Here is an 18,178-nt window from a genome sequence, read left to right on the forward strand (position 1 = left end):
AAGATCATTTCAAAACCATCTATCTTTTAAGTTTCTTTTTAAATAAAAACAGAATTATAATCAATTTTTTCATTTGAATCATTTTTATGTAAAATTTGTGAAATTATAAATAGTAAGATACTGTTTTAAATAGTTATTTTTACAATTAATTTTCCACTTTTGATTAGAGTTTATCAATAATTCTAAAAATAAAATTTTACTAACTGATTATAATTATTATATTTTAATAAATATTGCCTGTTAAGACATACACTTAATTATTAAGAGAAGAAGTAAAAATTATTAAATTTTTTTTGTTTTTTCAAATAAAAACTAAGTCGATAATTTAATTTTTTTAATGTATAATTTATTTATCGATAAATAAGCAGATATGAAATTAACTAAATATAAATTAAAATAAGGATATTAATAATAATTTAAGAAAACTTTTAAAGTTTTGTTCATTTTTAATAAATGTAAATGAATATTAATATTTTTAAAAATTTAACTTGTTAATTCAAATTAAACAAACTTAACTTTTTACTTTTTAGTTTTTTTATTGGAAATTAAGAATTTTCCATTTACCATTTTAACATATTAGGGTAGTAAAAAAAAGATTCTTTATCACTGTAATAAGTACACTAACTAAAAAAATAAATGTAAATTGTTAAGTTTTATCAAAAAATCAGCTTTGTTAAAAAATTAAAAAAACAACATACAATTAATTTGTTTTTTTCAACTTATATATATTTTTTATTATAATTTATAAATTTCATTTTTTTTATAATTTTGTGTTATTCAGTTATCTTTTTTTTCAATTTATGTGCAAACTTAGACAGCACTTGTAGCAGCATTGAAAATATCCATAACATCCTTAGCTGCGTTGATAATATTGAATTCAACAGCATCAACATAAATATTTTTAAGAGCATTTACAGCCTTAGCAACATCTGAAACACATTCAACAGTAGCAACAACCTTAGCATTTGTAGGAATATCAGGAACTTGAACCTTGATACCACATTCATCAAAGAAAGGTTAGAAATCCTTCAATAAGCTTTAGATACTTTAGAGTTTTTCGAGAGGACTCAAATCTTAGTTAGTTAATTTTTGATAGAGTTCATAAGAATCCTTACCAACGATAGCGAGGTTCTTTACACATTAGATATTCAAACTAAGGGCAGTTTTAAGTGTGTTAATCTTCTTAGGACATTCAGCAATATCAGTAGTAATAGCATGATAAACATTCTTAGTGGCATTTAAAAGTTCATTAAATTATCTTTCCTTTAATAAAGAGATAGTGTTTTCAATAGCAGTAGCAGTTTCACTGATATCCTTTACACAAGTTGCTATTTAATCGATATTTTTGATTTCAGGAAGATCGAGCTTTTCAATTCCGCATTCCTAGTTAAGAGCATAAAGGTCTTTGTAAATTTATACAGCTTCATTAAAAAGTTAAGGAATATTGTAGTTATGGCTTTTGTAGTCATTTAAGAATTATTTAGCATCGCTAAATAATGCCTCGCTGTCATGAATACAACTGAAAATATTAATTCCCAAATCAGAAGAAGAGAGTAAAGTAGCATCAGAAGAATTTTTTTCAATCAATTTGCAGTCAGCATTGGTTTCTTTATAGATCTTGAAAGCTTCAATAATTCTAGGTAAGTTAATAATCATTTTATCAACCAATAAGTTAGCTTCTGTATTAGCAACATCGATAGCGATATTAACAATTTTTTCAATATTGGCTTTTTTTTTAAAAAAAAACTCATTAATATAAAACAATTGTAATTAATTAAAGCATAATTTTCAATTAAAAGCCAAAATAAAAATTTATTTTTTCATAAAATTTGACTATTTTTTTAACAATTTGTCAATTTGTGTATATTTATTTTTTAATGTATTTGATAATTATTAATTTTATTTTTTAGAATTGCTTTTTTATCAGCTTCTCTAAATTATTTTTTTAAATATTAATTTGGTTATTTCAGATTAATAAAGTAATTAATTAGATAAATTTTATTAATTATAAAGTAAATCTATGATATTTTTATCAAATACCATTTTCTTATATTTCTTTTAATTTTGGTAAAAAGAAAGATTTAGAATAGGAAAATTAAATTAAAAATTTCATGATATTATTTCAAAAAAAATATTATTTTAAAATTACCAAAGCATGATGTGGTATTAGCAGGCTTATATTAATCAATTATGTCGAGTAAAGGTAAATCTAAACCGCAGCTATTGATTAAAGGATCAACCAACTCAAAAGTGTCATAAGCATTTGCAAGAATGTTTGAAACTTCAAGGGGTTAGGTTTTGGTGGATACAAGGAATAATTTAAATTAGTGTGTTATAGTAACAGCATTTGAGAAACACAAATCAGGATCAAATTTAGCCATGCTACTGCTAATAATGCATAGCATAAGTACAGCTGTTAAAGCTTTGTTCATTTTTAAATAACTTTTTGTAATTTTTTTTTTTGACTTTTTTTATTTGTTTATTAATTATCAGTTTTAGATAAAAGAGAAAATGGGATCTATTTAAACTAAAAATATGTCTTAATAATTAAAAGAATAAATGTATGCATTAATACAAATTAATCTATATCATTTGATTTTCATTAAATAAAAATCTGAATAAGCTAAAAAGTTGAAATTAATAGTTTAATTTGGGTTTTTAGCTAACAAAATCCTCAAAATTAATTTTATCTCTCTAAAAGGTTATTGAAAGATACATATTCTTTTTTTCATTAAATTTTATGTATACTTTATTTTTATTAATCAATTAATTAATTAATAAATTAATCCTTCAACAAAGTCTATTTATAAATTCCAAAAAGGGAATGTGTGTTTTAATACTGCTTAAAATATTTTGTAATAGAATCAATACTAAAACATTTACTTATTCATCAAATAGAGTTTTTCTTAATAAAATTGTTTATTTATAAAATAAGGTTAAATTATTGCCTCTGTATAAAATTTAAAAATGAAATCCCTACAAATTTACGAAGGTATTTTAGTATTAAAATCATCAATCAAAGAATTTTAATAAAAGAAAATTAAATTTATATTTGTAACTATTTTACTAAGATACTGAAGAAAGAAATACCATATTTAAAATGGTAAATATTATTTTTACTTCAGATTTGATCCTTAAGTCCTTTACAAATTACTATAAAGAAAATTTTCTTTACTAAAAACAGTAAGTTATAAATTAAGAATTTTACTCCATCAATATTTTATAAATTTAGAGTTTTTATTTATTTTACACTTAAAGTTTATAAAAAATATTTTTGTACTGTTGTTGGATCAAAAATGATCTTTAAAAGAAATTTAATTCTATTTTAAAATAAAAAAATAAAAAATTATTAATATATTTTATTAAGTAAAATTTATAAAATATTTAACATTTTTTATCAAGGATTTTCACTAATTTTAACTAAAATAAGTTTATTTTTTATATATAAAATATCTATTTTATCTTTTAGCTTTTAATTCTAATAAAGTTGATTTACGTTTATATAAATTTTATGATGTAAAATTAAAAAAATAAATAATTTTATAATATCATCTTCAGAAAAAAAATAATTGAAAGAATTTTTAAAAATTTTGTAAGATCAAATTTATAAATAAATAACTAAATTTAGGTCTTAGATTACAAAAATATAATTAAATAATATTGATAAAGTTTTTTTCTTCTAAGTACGCTTTATATTTTTATTATTATTATTATTAATTATAATATGCTAATCAGTTTTGCTGGAAATTAATTTACAAAAATATCTTTTTCAACAATAAAATAAATGTAAGTATATAGATGCAAATATTTATTTTAATTAAAATTTTTTATTAAAGTTTGAATAAAAATGAAATTTTTAGTAATTTATCCTTCCTTAGAAATACAATTTTTATTTTATCATAATATCAGAAAAGTCCTAATTTAGGAACATAGTCACGTGTTGGCATTTGGCTTAGATCTTCGAATTTCATTTCATAATAGTTTCCAGCATTAGAATGCTTTTCATAAAGTTTTGCATATAATAACCAAGTCTATTATAACTCATCATCAAATTCGATACCTTTCATATCTCTATATAACTTTTTCACATATTAGTCATGGTTAGATGTAAAATTTGGAAGCTTGAGTATTCCAAGATATCCCTTTTTACCTCCATTTTTTTTTAATTCATCTTCAAAATCTTGCATCATTTCTTCTTTGGTTGGTAGTGTTAATTTTCCAAGGATGTAATGTGTAGAATAAATAGCTTAGCGTTCATAGTGCTGTTAGCTGCTACCATTTATGCTTCCTAGGAAAATTAAATTAGGTTCGTTTATTGATATTATTTTATTATAAAGAGGACCAATAGATCTGTTATTTTCATAATATTCTATACAATTATCTATATGATTGAACTTATTTAAATAATGGAAACAAAATTGATAACCTGTGGCAAGAAGAATTGAATCAATGTTTTCTATTATTTTACCACTCTTAAGCAATAAGGAATTCTTTGAATTGAATTCTTGGCATTCATCTTAAATGAATTCTATTAATCCTTTTTTAATAACTTCTTAAAGTGAAGTGGCATTTTTCAAGTGTTAAACACTGTTTCTACCTATTACTGTTATTTTTTTAGGAGTTATTTCAGATTCAAAAAGCAGAAGGGAGAAAATATCTTAACAAGATGTATTTTATCCAATAATAACTAAATTTTTGTTAGCAAGTTATTTTCCATCGCGTTCACGAAAGTGATGGGTGTGATCAATTTTGCCTTCAAATATTTATTAGTTAGGAATCTTAATTATATTTGGCTTTGAATAATGTCCCGAACAACAAATTACATAATCTGCCTAAAAGTGTCTGACATCTTTTTCGTAATTATTGTATGAAACTACTTCAACTAAAAATTTTTTTGTTAAGTTAATTGGAATTTATTCTTTCTCAGATTAGGTCATATTCCCAACAAGTCTGACATAATTAACATAAGTTTCAAAAGATATATAATTTTTAAGTCCATAGTTATCCGCAAATCCTCTCATATACTATAAAAACTCATCCTATTTCATGTATTCATGGAATTCTTTAGGAATAGGATACCCCTTATACATAGTTTTCATTTTAACACTATTCAGTCTTAAATTCTCATAGAGTGAGCTTTAGACATATCCATTATCACGTATAAAAGCATTTTTAGAGGTGTTAATTTCGCTATCTAATCTGTCATAATCATCTAAGTACCACATGCCACCTATATTATTTTTAGCTTCAAAGCAAATAGTATTAAGATCTGTTTCTTATGATAAATACCTCACAGATAAAATACCTAACGGTCCTGCTCCTACAACTATTACGCTTTTTTAAGAATAGTTATTTTTATATTAATCTTCTCTTAACTGATTGAAAGCAGACATTTACTTTTTAAATTATTTATGTTTTTATCTTAAAATTTATATTATATATATTTTAGAATTTGGATTTATAGTAATTTAAATTTAACATAAACAGACTTAAAGCTTTAAATATTAATTATGTTTTTACCATAAAAATAGTCAGAATTAGAAATTATAAAAAATCCAAATAGTTTCTTATGATTTACGACAAATTCAATATGCCATTTCAAAAGTAATCTGAGTTTCTGGAAGTTTAATAGAATAAAAATTACAGAATTGATATTTAAATCAAAATTTTCAAGCTAAATTAGATTGATTTTTAAGTTACTCAAATAATAAAGGTAGTAAATAAAATCAAATTTCTCAAACAATAATTATCTTCTACATAAAACTGCTTTCTTAATACCCCTAATTAAAAAAGATATATTTTTGAAAATTTAAACAAAATTTGGAAGAAAAATTAATTTCATTTGATAAATTTTATTTAAAGTAGGTTCTCCATAACTAACCCCTCCCCTAATCAAATATTTGTAAAAGCTTTGGGTTTTTTTCTAAAAAATTTTCAAAATTTATTTTTTTCAAAACATATTTATTATTTCAAGTTAAACATTTTGTGAATTTAATGATTTATAAAAACTCAAAAAAATAGTTGTTTAGAATTATTATTTAGCTTTATTTGTTATATTATTAAGATATATTACATTTTGCCTTTTATAAATTAAATACGCATTTCACAAAAGACTGTTCATTTATAAGATTATTCATCAATATATTAATATATTATTTTTTGCTATTTTTTTAATTTGGTTATTTAAAATTCTAGAATCATGATTAAGTATTTATTTTTAATTATCTTGATTATAAATAATCTAAATTTTTATGTTAACTAAAAATCTTTGGTAGTAAATAAATAAATTATTATTATTATTATTAAAAAATCAATACTATTAAAATTATTTTTAAATTAAATTAATCTACAAAGAAATTTATGAAAAAACAAAAAATCAATTAGTTAATTAAATTCAATCATAATGACTCTCTTCATCTTGGTTATCAGTAAAATAGTTATGTTAATTTAAATGATTGTAATTTTGGTTATTAAGATGTTAATGATCTTCACTATCTTCATAATCTTCACTTTCATTTACGTTGCTGTAATGATTAACATTTTTTTTGTTGCTAAATGAAAATAGATTCATAAATTTATTTTCCTTTTCTTCATGGTCTGACTTTGCTTTGGAAAAGTCAATATAATCTTTACGATGAGAATAAATTAGAGGGATCAAAGAACTTAAGTAAATTAACAAGCTAGAGAGTTAACTCTTATACTGAATTCCATAATAAATAGCTGCAATAGCTAAAATCAAAAGAATCAAATTTTTTAAAGTATTAAAGCTAAAAATTGAATTTCCAGGGCATCTTCTAGTTTCCGCTGAATAATTTACACCTCCTTAGCATGTATTGTAAGGAATTTTTCTATAACCTCTACTTACTTAATAATAATCAGTACATATTTCTGGGATCACTCCTTCATATTCTTCATCACTAAGTGTTCCATCCTTTACACATGGACCATTTTATCCATTTCTAATATAGCCGATATCACACTCCCAGTCTTCTTCAGAGCAGACACATGCTTAAAGTTCTATTTGTCTTTCATAATCCTTTTGTTACAATTTACTAATTTAATTTTTTTTTTTTATATCTAAAATATTTTACTTCTCCATTTAAGCAAACAGATTCTTGTTTTTTACGTGAGTAAGTCACTTTCTAACCTAAGAGACATTGAGATGATTTATAGCTATGAGGTATCCATTTTTCATAATCAGAATCAGGATCATCTGGACTTGTTGCACCAGAACAGTTTCTATTAAACTGATTAGCAAAATCTATTGTTATAGCTAATCCATATTATTTTTTATCTGTTGATAGTGTTTTTGCAAGAACCATGAATGAGGTTCCAGTATTTGATGGCTCTGTTATTATATTATCTATTTCGATATCAGTATCTGATATTTAAACTTGGTTCCAAGTAATACCTTCATCTAAAGTATATTCGATAAATTTAGTGGTTCCATAATCCTTATCTTTAGCCATAACTATTATTGAACCATGATCACCTATTTCGAAAACATAAGCTCCTCTTTTAATCTTTTAAATCATTGAAAGAATAAATAAATATGAAGTTAAATCTTAATTTTAAATTACTTATTTCCAAGTTAAACCTGCATCTCTTGAAAGGTAAGTATTAACTTGAGTTGGACTATGTGAAAGATACTTACCAACATTTCCATTTGCTAAAACTAAACCTACAGCATTTTTTGATGAGTAGAATGAATTATATAAGTCATTAGAATTAGAATGTATATTTAAGAAGCAGTTGTCACCACATTTAATTTCTTTGTTTTCCTAGTCTGTGGTTGGAGCATTAATTCTACTCCACATACCACCTTTATCGAAAGTAATCATTGTCTATATTTTTTGGGTGACCAAATCTTTCATCTTTACTGCTTTTTTATCCTATTTAATTGATGTATTGCTTTTTTTATTTTTGGAGTCTTATCCTTAATTTTCATCATCATCATTTTATTCGCTTGCATACATATTCTCAAACTCTTCTCTTCTTTTTTATTCATAAACATTTGCTATATAAATTCCATAAATTCCATGTAAGCGCTCAAAATCTGTATCACCATTTTCACTTCTAAGATGACCCTACAAGCTTGAGGAAAAGCGAGCACCTAATGAGTCTGATATATAAAGAGTACCCATAGGAGATGTTGAACCTAAATGATTTACATTTAAGAAAACCTATCCTTCACGAGTATCTAAAATTGTAAACTTATGGTTTTACAGCTTCTCGCCTAACTAAACATCCCTTAATTTAATATCTAAGTCTTAAGGATTAGCAACTTTTAGGTTAACTTGCTATGAATTTTATTCTAAAACTAATTTATTTTAAGATATTTAAATTCGCTAAGTATTGTGAATAAAAATATTTACGTTGAACAACATAAAGGTAATTATAATCAATGTAAAAGACATTTCCTTTGGTCATGAGTAGCTTCTTTGAAGCTAAAAAGTCATCGCTGTAATAAAAGTTTCTTTTTTCATGCAATCCATATCTATTTTGGTTTTGCTTATCTAATTATTAAAATTTTATTTGCTATTTTTGAATTTATTTTAAAAATTAGATTACTTCCATCTTCTTAAACCCAAAATATTCTTTGTTGAGGAACTTAGCTATTAGTAAAGTTTAAATTACCCCTAAATTGATTTTATTTTTAAAATAAATTAGTGATGAGCTTTGTCTTTATTATTTTGAAATTTACCATTCGAATTTGTAAACATATTGAGTAAGCTTCTCCCAACTATTTCCTAAATCTTTACTTAACCATAGTATAGCAAAAGAAAAGCATGGAGCTTTTTAGCTTTTGGCACAAACGTTATTAGTGCTTGCTAACATCCATGCTTCTTAACTGGGATGCAACTTAAATGTGTTTATTCTTAAATAAAAAAGAAAATTCAGTCAAATTATTTCTAGTCTAACAATTCTTGTAAAATTTACCTATCTTTCTTTCTTGAAAAGGCTCTAAATGTATTACCGCAGTCTCTTGTTACCCAGTTGACTTCATTTTTGCCTTAAAGAACAATAACATTAGGATTAGCTTGACTTCTTATCATTCTAATAACTTCACTTTCTACCTTTAAGTTGATTATTATTATAAAGTTAAATGTAATAAAACCTTTTTCTGAATGTAAAACTTACTATTTAACTATTATCAGCTACATATTTGATACCAGCATTAACAAGATTATCGCTAATATTTTCGAAGTGTACCATTTTGTTTTAAGATCTATAAATGGTTCCACTATCAGTTTGAACCAAAACGTTTTAGTCATTCTATGTGTCGGTGCCACACCAAATGACATCAACTATTTCAGAATCAAGAAAGTTCTTGCTAAAAGAAATATCTTGCTATTTAGCTGTTGCAGTGAACTGTAGAGCTGAAATAAGCAATACAATACCTATGAGCTATAAATGCTTGTACGCTTTCATTAAGTCTAAATATTAATACTTTTTCTCAATTTTTTAATTAATTTTTTAATTATTTTAAAATCTTTCAAAGATATTTAATCACTTAATAACTAAGTCTGTTTCTCATGCCAAGAAAAATTCAACTAACAATAAGTTTATCAAAAATTTTCTATTTAGATGTAGAAAAGAAAAAGAAAAAACAAATCTAAAGGTTATTAGCATATTTTTTCTTCTTAAACAAGGATTAATTTTTACGTTTTTAAATTTCAGACCAATCAATCAATCATGAATGATAATAGATATTTTTAAAATATAGCTTTAAAAAAATACAATATTTAACGAGATTATAATATTTTTTTTTAATACTAAAATTCTTCGCTTTGCTGAGCAATTTGATTTGAAAAAGCTAATCAACTTTATTAATTTTTTTCGGATTAGGTTTTTAAAATTTTATAAGGAATAAACGTTTTTTAATGATATGCTATTTAGGATACTGCTTTTTTAAAGTAATTTTTTAATTTAGATTTAAGTTTACTCTAACAATAAGGATTTAAATATAAACAATTTACAAATAATTTTATATAGATTAGAATTTTAATTTATTTATTTATTTACTTATTAATTTAAGTTAAATTATTTAATTTGATTTAACTAAAATTTATTTTGAAGTTATATTACAAAATTTTCATTTTATGTTAAACTCAGTTAGTTTGATCATTGTTTCATACATCTGATTAAATATTTTAATATGATGAGGAACCAAACTTGTGACTTTAATTATTTGAATTAATAAAAAAATTCTGCATATCGTTGCTGTCTTATTTTAAGTTTAGCTTTACATTATATAAAAGACTATCTATTGGTTGGTATTACTATTATTTATTATTTAATAATGATGTTATTTACTAGCTGCCTAATCCAGACTGAGAATCGAAAGAGTCTTCAACAATATTATCATAAAATTATTCATCTTTTTCTAAGGTTTCATCTTCGTCCTTTCCGACTGTAATATTAGTTTACATTAATTCTTTTTTCATTTTTTTACTTCTATTTTTTTTTGCCTTTAACATGCTTTATTAAAGTTAATGCTAGTCTTCAAAATTAATCTGATTTTCAAAAGGATTGTTATAATGATCCAGCTCTTTTTTTAGCATTGATTTAGTCTTTTCTACATTCATTTCTTTTTAAATGCCAGATTCATAAGAAGAATGATACCTTGTTGCTAAATTTTAGCTTGATTATTATCTTTATTAACTAGTTCTATGAATTTTTGATCCTTATTACTCTTGTTCAGTGTCTGTTTAAACTTCAAATTCACCAAATTGCATCTATTGATCTTCTTAATACAACTTGCTTTTTTAAGCTTATTTGCCTGATTTGTTCAATTGACTAGTATTAAGATCTTTTATTTGACTTGATTAGCTGTTTGTACGGATTAAAGATTTATTTATGGAAGTTTAATAATTTTATAAATCTAATTAGGCACATGATGATGATGCTAATTTTTTACTTTCAGCTCTCTCATTTTTTTTACCATTTATGTCATTAGAGTTGGGAAATTCTTCAAATTTTTATATTTCATCATAAGAGTTTTCAAAGCCATTATGATCAAATAGTTCTGTTTTTTGATTTGCAGTCAAAGCTGACCTGTAAAGTTTAATACTTTATTCCTCATGCTAATTTCCAACAAATATGATATTTCTTAATTTATTATTTTGGTTTTCTAATATATAATGTTAACAAGCTAGAATTACACTGGCACAAGTTGACACTGTTCTTGTTTTTAATTAATTTAAAGGCAATAAAATTGTTTGACACTCAAGAATATCGCTTGCATGAGTTAAAGATTCAGTAATTAAACGTCTAAGATTATCACCATCATAATTTTCATTTGTATCCTTTATATAACCACCGTGTATTATGTATTTACAGTTTGCTTTTCCACCTTTAGTATGCATAACTTTATTCAGAATGAGGTCTTCATGTAGTTTTATATATTCTTTACATTCTTTTACTACGGAATCTCCCACATAATTCTTGAAAACCTTATCTGGAAACTCTAAGTGGCTATCTTGAATACACAATATTGCATCAACCTTCTAAAATTTTAAATATTTATATATATCTAAACTAACAACTGTCAAATTTGTATTGCTTATCTTCACTTATTCTACATCGTATTAGGAAAATGATTATGAAAATCTTAAGCTATTGCTTTTTTGGTATGAATCCTCATATCTGCAAAGATTACCCATTTACTTAAATCAAAAGTTCTTTCTATTAAATACCTTCAGATTGTAATTTTATCTTTGAAAGCAGAATTATATATCAAATATTTAGCTTCTAGCAACTATTTTTATTTCAGAATAAATGTTTCTAGATAATTTATTTGTTATTAATTTTATTTATAAATATGCTCTAGAGGTACTATAATTTTAAATATTAAATAAGGAATGCAAAGCTTATTAATCTATTATTTGTAGCGATGAGTTTTTAATTCAGAAAATTATTTTAAGTTCAAAATTATTTTTATAATTTTCTAAAAATCTTGATATTATTATAATGTATATATATAATAGAGTGTTTTTAGTTTAAATTTTTACTTTTTTTTTAATTAATATCTTTGGAGAGTATTTAGGATTATTGATAAATAAATTAATTAATTGACAATTATTTGTATTTGAAGATAAATTAATTATTATTCATTATCACCCTTTTTTCAAACAATAATACTGAAAATTGATTGTTGATATTTTGATTTTTAATCGAGAACTTAATTTCCTTTTTTTATTTTTAATTTTGTAAAAGATTTTGCTTGATTGCTTCTTTGCTACCATAAGCCAAATTATTCTTTGATAATAGCTCATTTTATGTATGAAAGTAAAGTAAAGTTAAGCTTATTTAAAGGAGAATAGTTTGACAAATATTAATTTTGAGTGAAAAATATCTTCGAAGAATTAAAGAACAAAAAATCATGTAATGGAAAATTTTAATATTTAATGGTGGTATTCCACATTAAACCATATTGAATGATATATGATTAAATTGTTATTATCAAGTTATATCTACATTCTTAGCAATTAAATTTCATGATTTCACTTTTTAATTCTTTCATTAACTTAATAAAAGAAATTTATTAAAAAAATAAAAGTATTTAAGATTAATTTAATTTTAAAGAAATTATTAATTTTAAATTTAATCTATTCTAACCTTTTTAAATTGTAAATCTAAAATTATCTTAAAGTAATTTATATTATTATTATTTATGATCCAAAAGTAGTTAACTTATCTCTGCAATCGTTGGTTAAAATTTTTTACACTTAACGATTAAATTTCTATTAAATATTATTTAAATTTTGCATAGTAATTGGTTACATTTAAATTAAAATAAAAATAATTATCTTCTTTTATTTTACACTAAAAAATTATCAAAAATTTGCTTTTAATCTATTTCTACTTTGATAATTAAATTTTTTAACAAGTTATTTTTATAGTAGTTAAAATCAACCATATCTATAGTAAATTATGAATTCTTTTAAAGAAGAGGATGAAAGCGCTTAGTCCATTATAATTAATATTGAATGCTGTTAAAATTGTGGGCTTCATTCGTGGTTTACTCACCATTAAGAAGAAAAATATGAACTCTACTTTAACTAGAGTATTTTAGTTTTGATTGCCCATGATAATAATATTATCTTATTAACATTATATAATTTATAAGTGAAGTCACTAATAGAGAAAGAAATTGAAAATGTCACTGTTGAAAAGAATTTAATCCCAAATAACCTAATTAAACTAGAGAACAGATTCAACTAAGAGGACATTAATTCTTTTTTAGACATCATTCAAAATAAACCAGTTTAATATCCAAGGATAGGCTCTTTTGAAATAACTATTTTTAATGTGACTATCTTCTCAAAGATTACTTGCTCAGCTTGGCCTCATTATGGGAGCATAATTTACACTCTAAAAAATATAATTTAAGAGAAAATTTAAAATAAAGTTGTCATCCATTACTCTGTATTGAAGAGTGATGATTAAGATAATTCAAATTTAAGAGATTCCTAACAGTTAAATGTAAAAATGATAAGCTCATAATAATATTAAGGTAAGAAGTCATCTCCTTCTTCTCCAAGAGCTCATAATGGAATTAAGATTCCTCCCATGTAAAATTTTTTTAACTTTAAAGGATATATATCTTTTAGATATTAAAAATATTATTCAATAAACAATATAGTTAGCATAGCTCAAGATCTAATTCTCCAAGAATGAAAAATTATTTATTGCCTTTAGAATATAGGAATGATGAAATATCTTAATAGCCTTAAGTCATCAATTCTTCTTTTCAAAAAGATAAAAGCTTAAATCCAATAAAGAATCTACCTCCTATTATCTAAAATCATGATAAAAAAGGCATTATAAAAGATTAAAAGAGTTATGTTGTTAAAACTAACTTCTACAAATAGTCAAATTAAGATGAAAAATTTAAAGCTTTAGCAAACCCAAGATACTAAAATGGTAGAGCAAATTCTCCTTTGTTAAGAGATCATAATATATACATAAGAAAAACTAATTTGCAAGGTGAAGAGCAAAATATTTTAATCAAATCGTAGTAATAAATGAGTTTAAATTTATATGGAAAAATTAGTTAAATAATAAATGAATTAAATATAATAGAAATCTTACAAATGATGATAGCAAGGAAGAAAACAGTGAAATTTTTAAAAGCATGCCTCCTAATTTTGAAAGAAAAACTAGAGATCCTTAGGTTTCAAGTCCAGTTAAAGTAAGGTTTAGCAATAGAAATGAAAATGAAAAAAGTTAAGAAAGGGATCAATAAACAAATAATTCCTCATTTTTAAAACCAATATAAAGAAAATAGGAATAAGAAATAAATTCAAATTCGAAAAATGGTGTGGGATTAATTTGTGATATGAAAATTAAAACTGTAAAACTTCCTTATAAAACAGTTTATTCAAATCTGAAACTTGCTAATAACAAGAATTAAAATTCTTTATCACCTAAATAAAATTCAAATTTACAGCCTAATTAAAAAAATAGGTTAATATTGAATAACACCAGTAAACCTACTGGATAAATTTAGAATTAAATAGAAACATTAAACGAAACTGGAACATAATAAGAAGAGCAATCTTAAGAGAATTTACAGAAACTTCAAAATTCATAAAGTAATTATTTAATCTGAAATAATTTTATTTTATAGGTATTTTTTTTATTAAAAAAATAGACTATGAACTATCCAATGATAAATAATAAATAAATTAAGAAAATATCTAAGAGGAGTAAAAAGGAGATCTACAATAAAAGCAAGCAATTGAGAATTCTCATAAAATTTAAATACCTAAAGAAGCATAAACAGGTTCAAAAGATTTGAAAAAAGTAAAAAAATCTAATTAAGACTCACCTATCAGTATTAATAAATCAAACCTTAATGATACACACAAAAAAGTTTATTCGCTAGAAAAAACTGAAATAATGTATAATGAACATGAAATGAAAAAACAAAATTTAACAATTCAACATAACACAAAAAAGAATACAATAAACAACCTTTCTAAAATTGAATTTATCAAAAGTGATGTCAATAGTTCTTGTTCATTATTTTCTAATGTTGAATAAAAAGAAGGTTTATAATAAAATTTGTTAATTAATGATGATGATTTTTCTCAAAAAGTATAAAAGACTGAAAGAAAAGACTCATAATTCAGTAAAGAATAAATGAATACAGACTATAAAAATGACACAGGTGTAAACTTTGGTTAATAGGAGGAAAATTGTTAACATAGTGCTCATGAAGTTGATTAAAAAAATAAAGATGAAATTAGTAAGCAAAATAAATTAGAAGACATTAAAGAAAAAATAGATTAATAAAATACTTTAAAAGAAAAAGAAGAAAATGAAATAAAAAACAAATAAGAGTTAAATTAACAAAGTTAAAATGAGAATTTGAGTGATTAAGAAATAGTTTAAATTTATTAAAATTAAATAAATCTAAAGAATGCAAAAGGAGATAAATAATTGGAAGAGGCTATGAATACATAAGAAAATATTTTTTAAAAATAAATAGAAAATGGAACCAATATTTAAGAATAAAACACTTTAATTAACGACTAACAATTTAATCAAAAAAATCAAAATGGAGATAAAAGCTAAGATGAATAAATTTAAGAAACTTAAAGTGAAAAATAAAATAAAAGTATATAAGAAACATAATAAATGCATGAAGATTAATCGAAATAAGACTAAGAATGTTAATAGAATAATAAAGTTGAAGAATAATCATAATTAGATGATTTTGAAGAATAAGATGCTGGAGATTAAGAATAAAAAGAGAAAAATGATGGTAGTGTGCTATCAGAAAAGAATAAAACAAATGAAAATGAAGATGACTATGATGAAGAGCAATTACATGAAAACAAACAAGAATAACTAGATAAATATGAAGAAGATGAATATGAAGAAGATGAGGAATAAGAAGAATTTATGGAAAGCAATTAAAATATTTAAAAAATAAAAGAAATAGTGTTTAAATACTTATTTAAATTAGAATAAAAAGCAATTAACTACATAATTTAACTACAAGAATAGTAAACTTAAGAGAGCTAGCAAGAAAACTATTAATCGAATATTTCTAAGCTAAAAGAAAATCATTAACACTTTAAATAAAACACTTTACAATTAGAAAATGACATTGATTAAACTACATAAATAATTAAAAAATCTACTTTTAAATAAGATTGATTAATTAATATAAATTTATGTTAACTTTAATAAAATTAGAATAAAAAGCAATTAACTACATAATTTAACTACAAGAATAGTAAACTTAAGAGAGCTAGCAAGAAAACTATTAATCGAATATTTCTAAGCTAAAAGAAAATCATTAACACTTTAAATAAAACACTTTACAATTAGAAAATGACATTGATTAAACTACATAAATAATTAAAAAATCTACTTTTAAATAAGATTGATTAATATAAATTTATGTTAACTTTAATAAATTTATTATCCAATTAAAAGTCAATTTTACAAAAAAAAATCATTTTATTCAATTTAAGAACCAAATTTATTAAAAAAATTTTTTGTCGATATTTTTATAATAAATATATATTATAATTTAATTAGAAGCATATCTTTTGCTTTACTGATGGTATGTATATTCATTCGTAAAACTAAATAGAACAATCTATATTTACAGAATAATTTGAATAATCCAAACTTTTAGCCAAAACATTCAACTTTATTATAGAACTTTATTAAATAAATTTAATATTAAAGATACAAAACAGATTAAATTGATAAACTGACTCATGGAGTAATTAAAACTAGAAGACCCTTTAACATACACCTTTTTAAAGCCAAATAAAAAGGCTTATTTATACTTTCCTAAGGGTAAATAAAATGTTTTATAAAATAAGCTTATTATCCATTAAAATAGAAAAAGATTAGTACATTGGAGAAGGAAAAAAATTAATGAGATTATTTTTTGATGGACCCGTCACAATAACTCAATTTGAAAAGGAAGAATACGAAAAGTTTGAAAAATAACTGATAGATAGTGGAGATGAATAAAAGCATTTGTAGGATAAATAGGTTTGGACAAAATCAAATAAGATGCGCTTTTTATAAGCAAGCGGATGGAAATATAATGTTGCAATAAATAATATAAGCTAGCATAATGATTGGAGAAAAAGTAGCTTACCTATTAAATTAGATGATGAAATTATCTAATTTTTGGTATTAAAAAAATGCTATTTTTAACTTAAATAAAAAAAATATTTAAAAATAGTAATCAGGTATTCTCTACTTGCACGGTCGTGATAACAGAAATAGACCTATTATGGTTTTAAATGCATATAAAATAGATACTAAAAAAATGAGTGAAGATAGTCTTATCAAAGGTGTTTCCTTTTTCTTAGAGGTCGTCGTTAATAATATGTTATTACCAGGATAAATTGAAAATTGGGTTATTATTCTAGACTTCAACTAAATGGGACTCTTTTCATTCCCTGTGATGGTATTGAATTCTTTTCGAAATCAATTAATTTAACTTGTTCTACATATATTTTTTATCAATATTTTCATAAACTGATATTTGCTTATAACTAGATATGCAATATTATTAAAGGGAATATCAAAAATCATTTTCTCATAAAAAAGAATTTTATTAAAAATAATTTTTGAATATAAAAAATAAACTTTTTAAATAGTTTTAATACAAAAATTTAAAGTTTTTTAATTTATTTATTTTTAAAAATATTTTTAAAAATTATGTATAAAAATAGTCATTTAAAAAGATGATTGGATTTTTATAATCTAATTACAGAGCTAGAATGTATAAGCTATATTGTGTAAATACTCCTAATTCTATTTGGGTACCTTGGAAAGCTGTTTAGATTTTCTTAGAAGAGAACACTATTTAAAAAGTGAACTTTTCTAAATAAAATACTCCAACAGATCTTTTTAAGCATTGTAATAAATCACAAGTTGAAGCTAAATTTGGTGGAAGTGCTGCTGATCTTAAAGAATTTTCATGGTAAATATTCAATTTATTATTTATAATTTGCTGATTCATATAAATTTTATGTTAAAAAGGCCTCCAAAAGTTATATAAGGAGAAACTTGTGCTGAAGGAGAAAATGAAAGTGATTTTTTAATAACAGTAGAAGAATACAAAAAAAAATATTAAAATAAAGAGCTATAGGGTTGCGAAATTTGTTAAGAGTATATTAAATGAGTATGT

At 22.9% G+C, this 18,178-nt stretch overlaps 6 protein-coding genes across 6 annotated transcripts; 2 read left to right on the top strand and 4 right to left on the bottom strand. All coding sequences in view use genetic code 6, as the record gives it.

Annotated features, from left to right (window-relative positions):
• Positions 1–777: 777 nt before the first annotated feature.
• On the bottom strand, positions 778–2,432 carry TTHERM_00420590 (hypothetical protein; the record flags this gene model as incomplete). Its single annotated transcript, XM_001033314.1, has 2 exons — positions 778–1,727; positions 2,150–2,432. 2 exons carry the CDS (start codon positions 2,430–2,432, stop codon positions 778–780), a joined length of 1,233 nt encoding a protein of 410 aa, XP_001033314.1.
• A 1,473-nt stretch (positions 2,433–3,905) lies between these two features.
• On the bottom strand, positions 3,906–5,393 carry TTHERM_00420600 (flavin-binding monooxygenase-like protein; the record flags this gene model as incomplete). Its single annotated transcript, XM_001033315.3, has 1 exon — positions 3,906–5,393. The coding sequence occupies one exon, from the start codon at positions 5,391–5,393 to the stop codon at positions 3,906–3,908; it is 1,488 nt and encodes a 495-aa protein (XP_001033315.1).
• Positions 5,394–6,394: 1,001 nt separating this feature from the next.
• On the bottom strand, positions 6,395–9,432 carry TTHERM_00420610 (BNR/Asp-box protein; the record flags this gene model as incomplete). The annotated part of the gene is made up of 8 exons (XM_001033316.3): positions 6,395–7,036; positions 7,092–7,523; positions 7,581–8,320; positions 8,376–8,516; positions 8,572–8,639; positions 8,705–8,878; positions 8,941–9,077; positions 9,142–9,432. The coding sequence occupies 8 exons, from the start codon at positions 9,430–9,432 to the stop codon at positions 6,395–6,397; spliced, it is 2,625 nt and encodes an 874-aa protein (XP_001033316.3).
• A 701-nt stretch (positions 9,433–10,133) lies between these two features.
• TTHERM_00420620 (macro domain protein) lies at positions 10,134–11,666 on the bottom strand (the record flags this gene model as incomplete). Its single annotated transcript, XM_001033317.3, has 1 exon — positions 10,134–11,666. The coding sequence occupies one exon, from the start codon at positions 11,664–11,666 to the stop codon at positions 10,134–10,136; it is 1,533 nt and encodes a 510-aa protein (XP_001033317.1).
• Positions 11,667–12,936: 1,270 nt separating this feature from the next.
• On the top strand, positions 12,937–16,173 carry TTHERM_00420630 (hypothetical protein; the record flags this gene model as incomplete). Its single annotated transcript, XM_001033318.2, has 4 exons — positions 12,937–13,577; positions 13,649–14,023; positions 14,089–14,600; positions 14,660–16,173. 4 exons carry the CDS (start codon positions 12,937–12,939, stop codon positions 16,171–16,173), a joined length of 3,042 nt encoding a protein of 1,013 aa, XP_001033318.2.
• Positions 16,174–16,745: 572 nt separating this feature from the next.
• On the top strand, positions 16,746–18,172 carry TTHERM_00420640 (CRAL/TRIO domain protein; the record flags this gene model as incomplete). The annotated part of the gene is made up of 5 exons (XM_001033319.2): positions 16,746–16,827; positions 16,874–17,172; positions 17,225–17,452; positions 17,721–17,971; positions 18,031–18,172. The coding sequence occupies 5 exons, from the start codon at positions 16,746–16,748 to the stop codon at positions 18,170–18,172; spliced, it is 1,002 nt and encodes a 333-aa protein (XP_001033319.2).
• Positions 18,173–18,178: the final 6 nt, after the last annotated feature.

Source organism: Tetrahymena thermophila (assembly GCF_000189635.1).
Source record: "Tetrahymena thermophila SB210 genomic scaffold scf_8254475, whole genome shotgun sequence".
Taxonomy (NCBI): domain Eukaryota; phylum Ciliophora; class Oligohymenophorea; order Hymenostomatida; family Tetrahymenidae; genus Tetrahymena; species Tetrahymena thermophila.